Source organism: Colias philodice, chromosome 23 (assembly GCF_061535455.1).
Source record: "Colias philodice isolate Cphi_HAF_F1 chromosome 23, ilColPhil1 Martin Lab GWU primary, whole genome shotgun sequence".
In the NCBI taxonomy this organism is placed as follows: domain Eukaryota; kingdom Metazoa; phylum Arthropoda; class Insecta; order Lepidoptera; family Pieridae; genus Colias; species Colias philodice.
Window position 1 is genome coordinate 5,791,054 of NC_143108.1, and position 19,815 is coordinate 5,810,868.

The following is a 19,815-nucleotide window of genomic DNA, read 5'->3' on the forward strand; positions in this document are numbered from 1 at the left end:
ACAAACTCTTCAGCTTTATAATATTATATTATTGTAAGCTCAGATTGTAAGTATAGATTACAGAGTATAGTTACACTTACACCACAGATAACTTAAACGAATTGTCAATTGACGTAACTCGCAGTCATTATTTAACGGTTTTTAAAGGCTTCGTAAGTAGGTATTATATATAGATCTTGTAATCAGCAATTACTTTGAATTATTGCTTCTTCGTCGCATACGTCTTATGTCCGCTCTTATATTGTTTAATCATTCCTTTTCACCTTACAGACTTTAGATTTGTAACACAACTTATTGTAATTAAAGTCGAATTCTCACGACTTTTAAACATCAAGATGGATTACACTATACAAAATACAGATTCCTTCGAATCGATATAAATATTAAATTCATTACCTTAAACATACAATCTTATATTATACAATGTTTTTATACCTACTTCTTATTCTTACATATATACCTACTTACTGCTTAACTATAATATTCTTCTTTTACACAATGTTGAATTTTTTAGGTACCGAATCCAAAGGATAAAACGAGACCCAATCAAATTCTATTATGTACTTCGTTTATTGGGTAAGAGTAGGTATTTGTTTAATGCTCTAAGTTTTATTAGGACCTCCAACTTTCCCACACATCACATGAAAGTTGAAAAACAGTAGCATACGCATGCATGCTACTGTTTACCATCTCTCTATCCATTAACTATATTTTAGTAATCTGTGCTTCTGTTGATCTTCAGCGCGAGACATTCATCAGATTACAGTTTTTTTTAAGTGAAAACTTCTTTAGCGGCGTTGGGTATAAAATCTTAAACTCGCGTCAGGACACGTGGCCTGATCGTAAGCGTAAGACGGATGTTTTTTTTTTTTTAGCCCTTATATTCCACGTGTAAGACGGATACCATTCCAAAATATCAAACATGCTGAACGTTAATAATCAAGTTTTCATTTCTGCCGGCACTCCCGGAGTGCAACCCGTCTTTTTTTATTTGTTTTAAGTAGTATCTGGGGGCACGGTAGTGCCCCCGCTAAGACGAGCCAAGCGAAGCGCACGGGCACTACCTACCTTTTCTCGAAGCGCTTCGACGTTTTTTTGAACCCTCATAACTTGGGTTTGGATTATGCTAGATCAACAAAATTTTCGGGATATATATTGTCAATAGCGGACTTATTGAACATATTAAGTTTTAATTACATTAGCTTTTATACTTCAGATTTTATTTATATCTAAAAAACGCTAATTTCGTCACTGACTCACTGATGATCATCAAAATTCTTAAGGTATTTCCTAATGTCCTAGAAAGCTGAAATTTTGTATGTAAGCTAGTATTAGCACACAAACAACAAAAAAATTATAAAACTTGTAACTTTCATCCCCCAACCCCTTAAACTAGGGGATGGGAGTTTGTATGAGACCTGTAATTTTAAATTAAATTTTGATGACGCTAGAGGTCTAATCTAATAATTTAAAACTTGGTTCCCCTAGATATACATATATATATGTATAATATGTGGCTTGGCCGTTCGTTACTACAAGAACTATTATAACACAAAAGTAATGAACAGTGAATTAATTTTTCACCTTACGCCGATGTGAATGTAGCGAAATGACCAAGCCACATATTTTGACTAAGGTGTAGACTGTAGAGTTTGTGAAGTTAGGCCTTGTAGAGTTAGGGCGTGTAGTGTTAGAAGCTTGGCTCTACATGAGATCTGATAACTTTTTGACAGTGCGAGTCATATGGGCTCATCTTGGCAACATTTTACATGAAAATGTTTTTGGTGGGATTATATTATCTATGTGATTCAGATCATCAGAATGTCGAATATTCTTTATCTGTATTGCGATGTATTTTTAATCTGTGGCCGGATGAGCAAAGTGTGAGGCCTTGTGACCCCGTCGGTTTATGGCGTCCTATTACAAAATTCCCAAGATAGTTCGCGTAATTGCATGAAAGATGTGTTGATGAAAACCAGTATGAGGGAATTTTATTATAATATTTATTGTACACTGTAGAGTATTTTTGCGCTTGGACAAATTAGGACGCAGATTATAATAAAAAATGATACTTATCTACTGTAACTAATAATTTTATAAAAAAAATAACAAAATGACATTGAGATAATATTATATGTATATCTCAATGCAAAAAGATTGAATTTGAGGTTGAATTCTTACAAAAAACTATACTTAATCTATACTAATATAATGAACCTCAGGAGATTTTTTGTTTGTTTGCTTGAACGCACTGATCTCAGGAACTACGGATCCTATATTTTGAAAAATTATCTCACTGAGATAGTCCATTTATCGAGGAAATCTATAGATAGGCTTATAAATCTTCACGCTAGGACGAAAAACAATCACAGTTAGTACATTGAGTTACTATGTACTGAGTTAGTAGCAGTTTTTTTGAGTTAATTTAATCTAATATACTTAGTTAGTTATGTATATTTTTTTTTGAATTTTTTTCATACAATGAAAGAAGGATCTTTAGAGGACGTAGGGTACTTTTCAAGGTGAAAAATTATACACTGACATAAGTGGATAGGTTAAAATTTGAAAATGTTATTGTACTAGATTTATGTGAGCAAAGGCGCGGGCTAGCTAGCTTTGTTGATATATTATTAGGCATGACGAAAAGTTGTACTATAATACTGCGTCCGATATTCATAACACTAATATTTATTTTAAAAATATTTGCTACGACATGCACACAAATAAACCAATTATTACATATGTATGTTAAGTCGGTTTAAATATTTAAGAGCAAACAACCTCCGTGATCTCGATTCGATACTAGCTGTACCTTAAATATGATAATACAGTCTCACCATGACTTTGATGTATTTAATAATAAATGGCATGATTTTGAGGTAACTTTTTTGTATCCAGACTCTTCCGAAACTGATTAAGTACCAACATTTTTTGTTTAGCTAAGTATAATCAGTAGCCAGTACGTTACTAAACTATTTTCAAGCTACTTCTCAATACGACTATTTTTTTTTTCGGACAATAAATACCTCAGAACTGTCGACTGGGTGAAACGATTTTACGGGCATTTTACGAAATATGGGCATTTTACGAGATTTGGACATTTTTTTAATTTTGTAAATGTTGACTTTTTTTACCGAATTTGGAGGGGGGGGCTGTTAGATACAGATAGGCACTATAAACATCTTCCGTAAGCCCTACATCGTTATTCGAACTAATCGTGGAATCGTGGGAAAGCAGCGCAGATGTTTACCTCACCTGCTCTCGACCAATGACCTGAGTCTGCAGATGCTTCTCTATCCTGTCGTGTCTGCTCCGTTGTTTATATTGAAACAAACAATTACATCATCAAACGGATTCTGTCTATTTGATATGTGATTTTGTAACACGTCGCAAACATATTTCTTGGAACAAATGTTATAGGTGTGATAATAACACATAAATAAAACTATGATTTCAAAAGTATGAATAAATATACCTACTTTAAAAGATTTTTTTGCCTGCGTAAGAAGGTAAGTACAAAGTTAGATCTAAATGTGTCCGTTATATTGGGCCGAATTCGAGTCTTATAAGGAGTCCGTTACAGTCGGTTTCATACAAACAGACATGTGAATAAGCGTGTTAATGAAATACAACCCTCTTAGATTATAAACAAAAGACAATTTATTAATATTTATTTAATACGAAGGAACGCAGAGTCACCCACGCAGTGGTCCAGAGCCTCCATCAGGTCCATGGTTTCCTGGTGACAGGTTTCCGCCGTGTAAGCTTTGGAGGCGATTCTATCTTCGCAAGACTTCAAAGTTATCAATATCTTCTTTACGTGATGGTCCTCTGAAAATATTGTGAACTTGAAATTTAAATGACTATATAAATATAAATTTAAGTATTAAGAATATAAAAAAATCGATCCCGAGGCGGGACGAATTTTTTCTATTCTTTATAAATTTATATTTATAAAGCATTTGAATGCCATAAAACCAAAATATCAATTCTGACTCTATATAAATTTAAAAATGCAAAAACTTTAATAAAACCGAACCAAATATTGAAAAACGTAAGATTATTGTAGGTAGGTAAATGGTAATAGAAATAATATTGTAATACTGTGGTAATAGTATGAAGGAGATATTTAAAAGAATAAGTAAAGAATAAAATATCTTACTTTGCATACAAATGCCTCGTGCTTTGGTCAGCTGGTCGGGCGAATTCTGAACAAAAAAATCATAGTTAGATAATTATGTAAATATTAATAACATTGATGTAATATGGCCTCGTTATCGATTACCTACTAATCTGACAAAAGCCGGTAGCTAACTATAATTTTCGATCCATATCTATGTTTAATTTTTACATTCAATAGTATTAAAAAAAGCCTTATTCTAAAGCCGAAGTGACCTGAGTTTATGATATTAACTTATTGACCTTGGTCCTTGATCTTTATCTGCCTAAGAGGAAATGACCCTCATAATTATTCGTGTAAACTGTAAACGTACTTTACCGCAACATTTAATTTTTAACAGACTTCAAAAAAAAGAGGAGGTTATGTATGAAGATCGTCTCTCAAACTGCGAAGTTGAAACTACGAAAGTGTAGATCCTTTTCAAGTCTTTAAACCTATTCCTAAGCCACAGAAAACATGATATTTTTAAGATATAGGCCAACTTTTTACGACGCATTATTTTTGAAATAAACCTAAGTAGAGCATTAACATCTTTATAAAAATGCGAGCCCAAACTGAGTCGTTGGAAACATATATAAGATCATTGACTCAGCAATTAGTTACATTAGTTTCTTAGTACACAATTTAATCTACACTGAATTGCATCAAATCAGTTGGAATCGGTTCTCATTAGATGCTTCGTGGGAGTGACGCTAAGCAATTAGCTCGTATTATATGTAACTTTTAAAATGTTCTTTATTTTTCTAGAACGTCCTAGAAGTTATTGTATTATTTTATCTTTATTCTATGATGTTTTTTATGTGTTACATTAAATTGATACCTACATAAATCATATTAAGGCTGCAGTCTAGCAAAATTGCGTTTTCAACAAGTTATTTGACAATTTTTTCCCGGCTAATGAAATGATAAACTGAATTTTTTTTTCTTGTTTATCAATTAGTGTTATATACGCAATGCGCGTGAATTTTTTCACATTTATAAAGTTACTTTATGTTACCTTAATCAGGCCTTCAAGATAAGTCTCTTTCCCCCAAAGACATTTCGAGCTAAGTTTGTGCACTCACTACGTTGCAACCGATTACAATTTACACAATCTGATCAGCGCATTATTATCCTTATATAGTCGTTATTAAAAACTGCTGAATACAATTGCCGAAAAACTTATGATTTTCTTAATTAGAACGTTATAAATTCATTAAATTTCCCATTTTTTGCCTTACAAAATCTATTGATAAATACTGCTAAAAGTTATTTTTTCCATTAATTTATTCGAGTTGGTTGAAGACCAATGACTATTAATCCTTTAAAAAATTTTTTTTTTTAATTTTGATAATTCTTTAAATATTAAAAAAATATTTAAAATAATTAGGAATAATCCTAGCGAATTTCTTTAGTCGCGCTCCTTGGGCCGGAGCGTTCTGACGTGTGCTCTACGCTCGATTTTCCTTCATACCGAAGTGAAAGTTGCTCTACTTCATTAAATTTAATATTTTTGTTAATTGATTATTTTTATCTTAGTTTTGTGCAAATATTCGTATTTTTAAACATTTGATTTCGATATGGAAAATAAACGAAAAAAATACGCGTGTAACTACTAGAAAAAAAATTATCTTCGAACATAAAGTTAATGAAACCAAATAGATTGCAAAGATGATTGGCAACAATTTCTTTATTTTACGGGGTGTCAGTAAAGGGATGTATATTTCTTTAAAACTAAAGTAAGCTCATAAATTTTCTTATAATATAATTTTTTTGAAGTTCCAAAAATGTTTATTTTTCGTTTGAGAAATACGAAATATAATATAAACTTGTATTGAGAACTTGAACTTCCCAAGTTCATCCGGGGAAATCCCCATACGGGGAAAATGATTTGTTTACTCCAAAATTGATCCGAGGTGTTTTAATTTTTTCTTCTAGTCATTTTCAACGTAGCGGCATGTTGTTTGATTATTAATTTTGTAACTTAAATACAGGTTTTATATTCTGATCTTACAGACGCGCTGACAAATTTAGTCCGCCATTTCTAGTTTAGTCTACCAACTCTAAGTACCAATATTAAAACGAATGGATTATCATCACATCATCAAAACTCAGATGTAATGGAAGATCACAATAACATAGAAAATTCAGTGGGTGTTGAGAACTAAACAAACAGAAGTAGCAGAGACGCGAAGAATAAAAAAAGAGGACGAAAACGATAATTCGTTGATGCTTTCCCTTTTCGACGTATTGTTAGGGTACATCACCAATCTGCAAAAAACAAAACTGATGATTCCCAATTGCTGATTAAAAATGAAAAACAAATAATCGACAACAGTGGTGAAAATTTTCTGATCACAATGAAACATCCTTCAGTGGTAGCAGATTTACTCATTTCAAATGTATCGGTGAACAGCGTAAAGGAGAGGAGGACAGGAAAACATTATGAATGTGGATGGTGGATTGTATACAGGGTGTAATCGATAAGTATGTGCAGGCGATTATGACGTTATTATTGCAGGTATCAAAAAACTTAAAACTGATATCGAAATTACTTTACCTAATGAGCAAAATGACAATAATAACTTTTTAAAAGTATGTATAACGAGAAATATCTAAAAAAATTACTTTATACACTCCCATATCAAAAAGGGAAAATGGGACTAGTAGAAGTTAAATGTCTAATTCCGGCAAAAGACATGAATGCGGAAGATGCGGTTAAAAAAAAATTTAATATTTGAAATACAATGCAAAAAATAACACTTTTGTCATAGATAAGAATCATGACTATTTTTTCTAAATTCAGGGACAACTAAACGTTGCAGAAGCAGAAGTCTGCTTATTTGCTGTTTGGACTGGAGTGAATAATTCGTTAAAAATAGAATACCTATATAAAAAAGTATGTAACGTTTAGGCAAAATAAAATGATGGACCATTATCAAGATTTTACATAAATTGCCTACTGTCAGAATTGATTGATTCGAGACTTCAGCATTCGATGCCCATCAAGGACCCATCCTATATCATTCAAGCGATTGAAAAAAAAGAGATAAATCCAGTGCAACCGATAAAGCATCAGAATGCTAGCAAAAGATTTATTAGGTTTATCAATATAAATCTATATATTACACATAATATAATAAATCTGTAGAAGACGCGAAGACTGACATCCGCGCGGACGGAGTCGCGGGCGGAAGCTAGTAAGAAATAAATATCTTTTGTTTTCATTTAACACAAACATTACATTTTTTTTATTATATACAAAATTTGTTTATCCGTTTTATTAGTTAAACTGAACAACTTTCACTAAGAAACTTAGGTCGAAAAAAATGTATAGAGTTCTGTATTTTGTATGGAAAGCTTATTTTTTTTTATATTTCGTCCAAATTTCTTTGTAAAAGTTGATCAGTTATATAAACATGAAGTTGAAGATATCAATAGAAAGTATTCGCAAATTTTGTGTACTGATAAAAAAAAATCACCCGGTGTAATTTTCACGAAAATTGTTTCAAATTGTCATTTTTGGTACTTATTACGAATATTAAATTATGCATACGAATGATTTAATTTTTAAAAATTAAGTGGAGCAACTTTCCCTTAGTACATTTGTATTATTTACATATAGGATGACAGGATGCATTTGTTTGCACTACTAGACCAAGCCCTTAAGTAGTCAAGATAAAACCTAATACAAGGATCTCTTTTTAGGCTGCAATGTAGGTAATTACTAAAATAGTTAAATAAATAGCTTATTTGTAGGCTACGTGGTCGTAACTCGTAAGTAGTCGTGGTATTTTAGAATTTTATACGTGATATGAAAAATCACTCAACAAATGAATAATTTAATAAAATACTGCAACATTGTTGACTTAAAATTGCGTGCAACGATAACGTGAAAGCTTTCGTATGCTATCTGTATATATGCTTATTATATTTTTCCTGATAACTACCGATCGATGTTACCGCTTGGTCAGGGACGTAGATAACAAGCAAGAATATTTCTATATTAAATTGTAAGTGCTCTCCATTCAGTTATTATTACTACGTATAGAGAGGACACCACGAACAAAATCTGTGCGACAAGCGCGGCCGCGGCGGCCGCGGCGAGGGGCGGCTTGTGGGTTTGTAGTCTATATTCTGCCTCTTATTACTTATAAATTAAAACCAATCATTGTAATAAATAAATATTGTTTATCTTATTAAAAAAATATGAATAAACTTATCATTTATCAATTAAAACCAATCAATGTAACAAAAAAAATTTGGTTTGAGACGATTGACCCTAACTCGTGTTACAAATAGTGTAGTAGCGATGTCCTCTCTAGTACGTAGTACATAGTAACTTAATGGTGCTCTCTAAGAATTTGTTTATCCAATATCAAACAATGTCCTTGCGCTACCGCCCACTTATTTTAAAGGATATCTCAAATCATAACGTATTATAAATTATCATAAGTAAATTACGTGTAGGCGCATAGGTACATCATTTTGTTATTGTATGTGACTTGTATGTAGGTATTACAAAAATAATAATTTATAAATCATTCAATCGACATAAATAAATAAAGCCAATATAGCTATCTCCTAATATTGATAGGTAGGTACATAGGTATATTTTTACAAATATGTATATTTCCAATCCTTCGAATAGCAATAGAGAAATTGTAGGTAGTTTAATTATATAATTATAATACCTACCTACTTTCATCAACATCCTGTTCACAGGCATTCATGATTCAACCAAAACATAATTGTCACAAATTTTATATTTGCCTAGCCATGTTTATATTAGCAGTTAAAAACGCCTCGTGCGATGTTAAACATATGGTTTTGTTGAAAAACATTACTTTGTACTGTGATTTGTTCGTTATTCATTTAAACATTGAAAATTCTACGAAATTCAACGAATCGAAAATACCTACTTACCTATTATAAAATAACTAGCGGTCCGCCCCGGCTTCGCCCGTGATACATATGAAAAATAGATGTTGGCCGATTCTCAGACTTACCCGATATGCACAGAAAATTTCATGAGAATCGGTCCACCCGTTTCGGAGGAGTATGCAGACTAACATTGTGACACGAGAATTTTATATATAAGAAGAAAGATATGGAAAGAATATGGACGAATGGATGATAGATAATGGATAGATAATATAAGACCTTGCTCTAAGTTTTATAATCGAAGACAACAGCTGAACTATCATTTGTTAATTATAAAACCTAGTTACCTTTTTTAATACTATCTATTCTGTTATTTGATTTTCAATTTCGTTGATACGAACAGCATATTAAAATTAACGTCCTTTTTGTCCTTTTCAGACATGGTGCAACAATGGCGACATCAACAATGGTAGTTTCGCCGTTGGCAGCACAGACGCCGCCAAAAAATAAACGTCGCCTTTTCGCTGAGGCCCGGCAGAATAGCTTACAGAAATTGAGCGTTATTTTCGACCATGGCAATAAAAGTAGTGAGTACCTAGGTATTTATTCTGTAGAGATTTTTTGAAATATTGACGTAATATTTAATAACTACTTACAAGTAGCTTTGATTATATACTCCGTATATCCGGGAGTATTTATTCAAAGCTATATATTATGTACCTGTACAAGAATGTTGAACCTCGTCGAAAAAATTCTAGTTTCGTGTCACGTCTGTAGATTGTAGAATTGCAACAGATATTAGGTAGGAGGAGGTAGGTATGTAATTGTAATTGTTACCAAATTGAAAAAGAAACTAACTAGGTATGTTTTGAGGGTACCGAACAACTAAAACTATTTAATAAAAAGTATGTACGTTTTTATTGGTGAGGTTGATTCGATTTTATTATGATGTGCTCTTGATGTGCTTTTACTATTTAATGCCTAATGGCATAGGTACTTAAATGCGTACATACCTCGTCATAGTTCGGCATTTTCTCTGAAATAGGTTTATTATTATTCAAATTTTTGCACCTTCACAATAATATCGATGACAACGTCCGCGTCATGGAAATGGAAATTATTATGATAAAAAAATAGAAAATCAATGAAAACTAAGAGCTATTACGCACTGTCGACGACGGCGACTGGACTTACTCCTGGACGACTGACGACTAAGTGCGCAAGCCCCTATTTAAACTATAGTAAGTCACAGTCGCCGGCGACTGAGTCGCCAGCGACTGGTCGACAGTGCGTAATAGCTCTTAGGTACTTAGGGTACTTATATAGGGATATTAGTTCGCACAAAATAAATATCAATATGAGCATAATAATTATCATACAAAAAAGGAAACAAAATAATAATTTATGTAACTTTTATGATAATAATAATGCGTGAAAAGTTAATCGAATATGAATATTAACATCGCCATCTCTCCGTCATAGTTTTAAAAGCGCTATGTGTACTGTAAGAATTAGAATTTCTCTCATGAGCCCATAGATGGCGTGTTTATAAATAACATGAACTGCGTTATTTGCGCGGTTTTCATGACGGACGCACGACACCAAGCTGTGCATTGACACTACTGCTCACAATGTTACCATTTTATAAGACGTGATGCATTTGGTAGACATATTATTATGAAATAGGTATAATGTAATATTTATTATTTTATGAAACTGAAATGTATGCACTTATTTTATAAATTAAATTAATGTTTTTGCAAGTTTAACAACTGAAAATGTTGTAGTTAAAATGTGTAGGTACCTATATCGAGATATTTTAAAACTGAAAAATAAAAACATCGGTGGACTTGAAATTAATTAATTATATTTATATAAAAAGAAACGTAGACTTAAAACTGTTTTTTAATTTCCTTTTTTCATCAATAAATATATAATAAAAATAATTTCACGTATTATTTTAAATATTTTTCACTATTACGAGCAAAATTTGTCAATAACTTATAACTTATAAGTAATATATATAGAATGAACAGATTTTATAACAGTATTGATAACGCTTGTATAATATTATACCATTTTACTAACAAATATTTCTTTATTAACATCAACTTTGCCCGTTTTTTTAAAATGTGGTAGAAATGGTAGGAAACGCCAGTCTGCGTATGGCAACACAAAGCTCTGCAGTAATTATTGTATGTTTCTGAAAATTATAAGCGCCATTGCTTTTTCCCGATATAATGTTGAAATGATTTTAATCGGTTTTAATCCGCAAATCTGTGTAATGTTTTAGCAATATACTAAAGTGATTGTGTACTAAAACTATCGAACTTCTTAAAGTTTTTGTGCTGGGCTTTGTCATGGCCGGTAAGTGCTGACTTTTAGCGCCCGATAGACAAGGGCGAAATCGGAGTCTGGAATCGCAATAAGTCGAAGATGTTTTATCGTTCGAACTCCGACGGTAAATGCAATGTTCTTGTACTTAGTGTGATTACTTTTTAGTGTTTACTATTGTATTCGATAGAGTATCTTTGAGTGAGAAAGTGTTTGCTTTATGTTTAAACAGAGTTTTTAACGTTTCTCTCTTTGATCTGCTATTGTACTAAAACTACAGTGAAAAGAAGGTTCTCGCAATGATTTTCGATTGAGTTTACGTGAATGTGTCGCATAATAATCCAATGTTGATAATTGTTTGTGTGACCAGATGATTACATTATGTTATTCGTAAAATGAAGGTCAAACGGCCGTCAACAGATTTTCGCTGTTAGGAATAAAATCGAATAGTCGATACGAATTAGTTATCATTGAAATCGTGTGTAAAAGTGAATCCACAATTAAAATGAGGTTACAAGCAGGTGAGAGCAAAATGTTTTTTATATACCCTCTATGTTAAACCTGTTTTGATGGTTATTGAACGAAAATAGTAAGTCTGCTAAAAAAAGTTGTTTGCAATGATCGTGTATGTGGTTACAATCATCTTTGTTGGTATTTCTAAAGTAGTATTCCTTTAAAAATTAGGTTTATTATTATATCATTGACAGATGGCTAGAACTTACAGTACCCAGTACAATTTAAGGTCATATCCATAGATATTAGTTATTATACTATACATGTTATAAATATATAGTCATGTAGTATCAATTCAGCTTTATAATTAATAATGCTATACTATTAATTTCACTCCAGATGAAATAGATAATGTTCTATACGCATAAGTTTCTTAGTAGTGTAGCTAGGTGTATAGTATATTTATTCATAACTAGATTTCCGCCCGCGGCTTCGCCCGCGTTTTCAAAGGAAAACCCGCATAGTTCCCATTCCCGTGGGATTTCCGGATAAAATCTATCCTATGTGTTAATCCAAGTTACCCTCTATATGTGTGCTAAATTTCATTGTAATTGGTTCAGTAGTTTTTATGTGAAAGAGTAACAAACACCCATACATCCATACAAACTTTCGCCTTTATAATAGTATTAAGATTAAGATGAAATGTTATTTCTACAATCACTATTTTAATATTGTTGTACTAAATATTTAATGAAATTGATATAGGTATTTAGGTAGTATATTCTTGTAAGCATATAGAACATGTTGTTTAATGTTCGCATCTCTAAGAAATTAACACACAATTCCATAGATTTATAAAAAGAATATGCCTTGAAGTTTATCTTATTTGCTTGCTGATAATTTTTTATAAAATATTTATTTAATAAACATATCTGCAGTTATAACATAGTATCATGCAAATGTTAAACTAAATACAAGAAATATATATGGATTAAGTATGTTAATGGCTAATAATGCCCTTATTTGCCGATCTTAAATTCTAGTTTTTCAGTTTGGTTAAATTTGATCTATGATTCGTTTCATATTATTTTTGATATTTAGAAATTGCATTGAGTAGTTTAGTTGTGATATTTGTGTAGTTACTAGTTTCTATTTTTAGGGATTATTATAACTGATTTTCAAAAGAGGTATAGGTGTTACTCTGCTCGAAACAAAGTTTGTCATATGACAAGCATTTAATCATGTGATTTACAAACATTGGAGAATGAGTAAACAAATAGTTTGCATTGTGGATAATCTATAGTTTATATGTAAACTATGATGCTGATCTTGAATCTATGCCAAATTAGATATTTTTCCTTGTGACCTAGTCTGCCCACCATACACTAAAGTGCAGTAACAGCAAAATCACGATTTCGAGTAAAACGCATTTAAAGTTAAGAATTGATTTTAAAAAATCAACAGAATGATAAGCAAAAAAATTTGAATGCAGAAAGGTTGTAAAGGCATAGGTTCACACGTTAAAGCAATAAAAAAAAATATATCTTAATAACTGAATTTATTATGGCCATTTATTCTTTTTGGTGCCTATTACTGCATAGCCTTTTTTGTAAAAAATACCATTTTAAACTTAGTAAAATGCAGCAAAAAGCCCTATTACTGCATTTGGATCAGTTATTTTGTCAAGAAACCCAACTAACATGCAGTAAGGTCAAAAAAATACTGCATTTTAGTTAGTTTTTTAAGAAAAAAGTGTTCAATTTACTAGTGCAGTAAGAAAAATAGCTAGTTCACAGTTGCAGTATTTAAAACATTAACTGCACTTTAGCTAGGAATAATCATATCTGTGTCATTATACTATCCAAACTAATCTGCAGTAATGCTGTATTTTACTGCGTGTTAGTCAGTTTATAATGATAAAAGAATGTTAAGTATTCACAACTAAAATGCGACAAGCTTTGATTTTACTGCATTTTAGTTGGGAGTTCGTGACAATAAATTGTATTTTCTTAATTTGCAGTAAAAATAGCTTGTATGGCGGTAAATTTTACTGCGTATTAATTTTTTTTTTAATTTTTTTCCAGAAATATAAAACTATCTAAAGAACTGTAAAATTATATTGCTTACTGCATTTTAGTTATGAAACCTTAAAATTTAATCTGCAGTATAATTTATACTGTATTTTAGTTGGGAAATCACGCCAAATTGTTAATTTTTTTCGTTTGCAGTAAGTGAAAACTGTTAAATAAAAACCATTCTTATAGTCTTAGAAATAAGTAAGTTAATTCAATAGAAAGCTTAAGAAACCCGCTTTCAGAATCACTAATAAAACGAAAAATCACAAAAGGGCTGTTACTGCTCTTTAGTCTCTGGTGGGCAGTAGTAACAATTTCTTGTTAATTCTTATCTCTTTAACTTCCTTTGCATATACACATATATACGCATATATTTTCTAGGTCTACTGTGATAAATATGACAAATTTATGTAAGGTTGTATGTAAAGAATACCTATTACACTTACAAATGTAGTCAATGATGTTAGTTTGTTTGTCTCACCTGAAAATGGACCAATATATCTGGAAATTTTTTGGAAAAGTTGGGTACAACACATATACCTAAGTTTATGTTAGTTCAAAATATATTGTCCTTAATGACTATATGCTCTTGTTAAATTGAACAATGCAAGTAATGTAAAATAATTGCATATGCTAGTCCACCCTTCAGTTATGTGGTACATTATTAGTTTAATCGTTCATATCCACACTATTACATTGATGGTGAAGGGTTAGAATAGATGACAATCTCCTACTTTCCCTGACCCATTTTATAATATTTTAATTAGTATCTTCTTGCTAAAGTATTAATGTTATTTTTTATAGTGGTAATTTTATCTATATTTAATTTAAAAGCTGAATTGACATTAAACACTTTCCTTATATTGTAATATTACTAATACAATGTACAATTTTATTTTCAATATTAAGGACAAGTTTCTTATGCACAGGTCCATACAATATTTATTATTATAACCATCACAGTTTTAAGTTAATCCATGACAATCAATGAAATCTTTCCTCTTTATAAGTAGGTATATCAAAAATTTCTAATACTTATAAATATGGTAGATATAATCAGGTCAAAAAACATGTTACATGTTCTATATGGTTATGGAATTTAGTACATGCACTAAACTGACAATTTTCATTTCATTATGATTCATTTTTTCTTAACTTGACAAACAATATTACACATATTTTTCTTACAAAAGATTTGTTATATAGAAAAATAGAAGGGAAACTTTGAATTTACACAAAACAATAACTGTATATTATTACTATATAACTGTTTGTAGGATCTGACATTTATTCTGCACTGCAATGTCTAAGGATTTGATGAAAGTATGCAGATATAGACTAGAGTAGATAATTTTTGAAACAAAAAAAAATCGCAGTCGGATGAAACCCATTAGAAAAGGAGGGCAATATGATAAAAATGTAAGGAAAAATAAATTACGGTCAATCCGAGTTCGGGAAGCGGGAGGGGGGAGCTTTTAAGAGAAAAAAATGGTTTCTCTCGATTTCCGACAAAACTACAAGTCCTATAGAAAAAAGTTCAATGGCAAAGTTGTAGGTAATTAAAAGTTCTACAACTTTTGCATTCATAATTTTTTCACATAACCTCAAAATTTAGGTGAAAAATTCAAAAAACCAAGTTTTTGGTCTTTTATTTTTATCTACTTCAAAATTTATTTTTTTTCTACGAAATTTGGTGGAAACTTACTTTATTATGTCCCAAATACACTGTAATTTATTTGATTGAAAATATTTATTTTTTCGCCTTATTTTGAATTAATACCAAAAAAACAACCTAATTTTCAATCGAAAAGTCACCCGTCAAAATATCAGCTTTTTTCAAAAACTTGGGGTGCCTTTTATTCATTGAAATCTCTACTTTCATATGGTGTAAAAAAAATGAACACCACCATAGTAAATGTTCTCAGGAAATGCATACAAACAGTCTGAAAATAAGCTTTTACTAAATCAGGCACACTTCTCGAACTACCTGAAATGTTATTATCGACATCATTTTGCTTTTGAATATGCTGTAAAATATTAAACTTAGAACAGATAATTATTTTTCTTTTGAAATATTACCGAAAAGCCGATACAAGAGAAGATATAGAGTTCAAGAAGTGTGCCTGATTTAGTAAAAGCTCATTATCACACTGTTTGTATGCATTTCCTGAGAACATTTACTATGGTGGTGTTTATTTTTTTTTACACCATATGAAAGTAGAGATTTCAATGAATAAAAGGCACCCCAAGTTTTTGAAAAAAGGTGATATTTTGACGGGTGACTTTTCGATTGAAAATTAGGTTGTTTTTTTGGTATTAATTCAAAATAAGGCGAAAAAATAAATATTTTCAATCAAATAAATTACAGTGTATTTGGGACATAATAAAGTAAGTTTCCACCAAATTTCGTAGAAAAAAAATAAATTTTGAAGTAGATAAAAATAAAAGACCAAAAACTTGGTTTTTTGAATTTTTCACCTAAATTTTGAGGTTATGTGAAAAAATTGTGAATACAAAAGTTGTAGAACTTTTAATTACCTACAACTTTGCCATTGAACTTTTTTCTATAGGACTTGTAGTTTTGTCGGAAATCGAGAGAAACCATTTTTTTCTCTTAAAAGCTCCCCCCTCCCGCTTCCCGAACTCGGATTGACCGTAATTTATTTTTCCTTTTATTTTCATCATATTCCCCTCCTTTTCTAATGGGTTTCATCCGACTGCGATTTTTTTTATCTTTTCATTATTTTTAAAGGCTTCTACCCCAGTCTAATAATGCATTGAATTTTCATAAATCACAACATACAATATTTATTTATTTATTTATTTATTTATTCTTTATTGTACATTAGGTTTAATCTTATTTTATAATATCTTAATGGATTTAAATGTACAAAAGGCGGCCTTATGGCTCTAAGCCATCTCTGCCAGGCAACCTTCACAAATCACAATACATATTGCCATAGTTTTAAAGCACCCTATCCACTCTACAATTTAAATTGTGAGTTATTAAACAATAATAAAATCATATCATTCACTTGATGGTCATGTGGCCATTTATATCATCATTGTTATACATATATACCTGAGTACAGTATAACAATTGTCCGTGCCTATTCTACCTATTAAAGGACAACCTCACAAGCTCAAGTGTCTTACAGTTTTCATTCACGGCTATTGTATGACACTTTTGTTGTAACCAGTTTTTAACTAGTCCAGTTTGTGCCCTGAATTGTGTGTAACATCATGTCTCGTTACATCTCTTAGATAATTAAAATATGTGTAGTGTGAATTAGTTAAAATGTTGAAAAGAAGGGAAGTGCCGTGGTATTCGAATAGGATTTGGCTGCAAGAACACATTTATCATTGGACAGATTATTCTTGTGATATACATTTTAGCCGGGCTTGTAATTGTATGTACAGTTTTTGTTTAAAGTTATGCAGTATATAATATCATGCAATGCAGATATTAGTAATCATTTGGCAAAAAAAATTATTGAAAACATATCAATAGTTTTTCAAAATCTTGCGTAAGAACTATAAAGTATAAACATATACTTACATAAATTAATATAGTGTTTCTATATGATAACAAGATAAAGTTTGTGCCTATGGTATTTAAATTCACATGATGTTCAGACTAAACATCTGTGCAAATTCTAGCCAAAATTTTTCTAAATAATTATTTTAGGCTATTATTGTTTAGGATCATAATTATAAGAAACTTATATCTTGCACTCTTGCACACTTTTTATAGTTTTGTTTTAGTATTTTTCAAAATTTTTTGCTTGTGTTTGTCCAGTACTAGATGTTAGTGAGGTAATATTTAACAAATTATTAAAAATCATTGCGTCAACTTTATTTTCTCCTTTCTTCCTTCTAATTCTGTACAGTACATTGCATTTACAGAATATTTTAGTTTGTATGTTTCTACTAATCTTTCAGATTTACTTGTGTTTCACTAACCTTACTTATAATGGTTTTCTTGGTCGTTTTCTATCCAAATTAGTTTATTAACCACTAGATTGTGTTTAGAAATGTGTTATAATATGTATTTACATTTTAAAATTTTCATATTATTATGTTTACTATATTAGATAGTATAGAGTTGTAATTACAATTTCTCTATATAGCTGTTCTTTTTACTGAGAAGTATGTTCAAATATTATTTTATGAAATGAAAAGTAAATTATGTACCTTTAAAGTACACAATGAAGTACACGATCCAAGTCTTTTTTGGCTGGCTTTGCACAACTATTAAGTATTAATTCTTTATCTTTTATCTATTTAATGTATCTGCTTCTAATCTCTATGACTGCTTACTTAAAATTATCTTATATATAAAAATGAATCGCAAAATGTGTTGGTAAGCGCATAACTCGAGAACGGCTGAACCGATTTCGATAATTCTTTTTTTATTATATTCCTTGAAGTACGAGGATGGTTTTTATGTAGAGAAAACGTAAATGTGTACCACGGGCGAAGCCGGGGCGGACCGCTAGTTTGTAATAAATATATTTTGCTTTAGTCATAATATATTCAATATTCACATAGTCTTTGAGTTAGGAGAACTAGTTTATTAATATTCTAAATGTAACGCTAAACAATTAATTGAAAAAAAAATGTATCAGTGAAATAAACAGATATAAGAACATATAGAATTAACACTTATGGATATGCTTACTTTGTCCATTTTACTAGACAGCACTTCACACTTGTAAGATTTCCACGTTTCGGCGTAAGAAGCCACTTGACATAGTATTTCTATAGCTATGTATATTGATATCTTTAGCTTGTGTCTGTATATAAAATTGATTGTAATATAATTTAATTTAAGTCTTATTATGCATAGATTAATTGTTTTTTTGGGAAATTTTGAAATGAGATTTCGAAAAGTCTGTTTAGTTGTGCAAATATGTTTTGAATATGATAGTAGATCCAGAAGATTTATGTAAATAATTTCGACTTCTCTTACCAAAGTGTATGATCTACTTTGGTACTACATTTTGCATCTTTCTCTAATTTTCTTCTTACGATTGTCGTATTAACTACGCATATGCTTGCAGGCAATGGTGGCGAGACGACGTGGTGTTTTAGTCAGGTCAAAGGCACCCTAGAGGATGACGTCACCGAGGCGGATCTCATATCGTGCGTCGAGTTCAACCACGACGGAGAACTGCTGGCCACCGGCGATAAGGGAGGACGTGTTGTTATATTTCAGGTAATTACACAGAGACAGACAGAGATGCTCGTCGAAATTTGAACGAGCTTATGTTAGGAACCACCGCTTTGAACGACAAAATATAGTATACTACCGCGTGGCTCCGCTCCTGTTGGTCTTAGCGTAATGATAATATAAAGCCTTCCTCGATAAATGGGCTATCTAACACCGAAAGAATTTTTCAAAGCGGACCAGTAGTTCCTGAGATAAGCGCATTAAAAAAAAACAAACTCTTCAGTTTTATAATATTAACTAGTATAGATTTGTGTTGCACAGTCTCTCAATTTATCGAGGAAGGCTATGGCATCACGATAATGGAGGTCTAGTAGGATAGCAACTAGACCGCCGACTTTTTACCAAATAGATGGCGGTTGAAGGCTTATCATCTGTTCATATTAATAATCGATTACTGCAATTATTACCCTTTATAGGGAAATATGTGTATTGTCCGTAATCTACCCTTTTAAAAATTGACCTAAATACATACATATTAATTATGTACGAATAATATTCTTATAACATACTACAAAAACAATGCCAAAATTTCGCCACACATGACTCTAACCAAATATAAAAACCGTAGCGAAAGTTACTGCAGCATCTATATCGATAATACTGGTTCTGTGGGCCGATGACGCAAGTCGAAATTATTGTGTTTCATTTGATAGATGTTTTAGGGTTTCGGACTGTGA

At 31.1% G+C, this 19,815-nt stretch overlaps 2 protein-coding genes across 4 annotated transcripts in view; one reads left to right on the forward strand and one right to left on the reverse strand.

Moving 5' to 3' along the window:
- tws (protein phosphatase 2 regulatory subunit tws) overlaps positions 1 to 19,815 on the forward strand; it is a 44,941-nt gene that overhangs the window by 9,594 nt on the left and 15,532 nt on the right. The window contains exons 2-3 of one of the 3 annotated variants that reach the window (XM_089709928.1): positions 9,482 to 9,630; positions 18,969 to 19,123. In XM_089709928.1, coding sequence (XP_089566054.1) covers positions 9,495 to 9,630; positions 18,969 to 19,123 — 291 coding nt within the window. In that variant the 5' untranslated portion in view covers positions 9,482 to 9,494. Of the gene's footprint in view, positions 1 to 9,481; positions 9,631 to 11,215; positions 11,505 to 17,182; positions 17,316 to 18,968; positions 19,124 to 19,815 lie in introns of those variants that run through there. The other 2 variants (XM_089709930.1, XM_089709929.1) reach the window with 2 other exon arrangements.
- LOC149478070 (cytochrome b-c1 complex subunit 6, mitochondrial-like) lies at positions 3,644 to 10,148 on the reverse strand. The gene is made up of 3 exons (XM_089709927.1): positions 10,057 to 10,148; positions 4,163 to 4,208; positions 3,644 to 3,831 (listed from the first exon to the last, which is right to left on the reverse strand). The coding sequence occupies exons 1-3, from the start codon at positions 10,072 to 10,074 to the stop codon at positions 3,671 to 3,673; spliced, it is 225 nt and encodes a 74-aa protein (XP_089566053.1). The 5' UTR covers positions 10,075 to 10,148; the 3' UTR covers positions 3,644 to 3,670.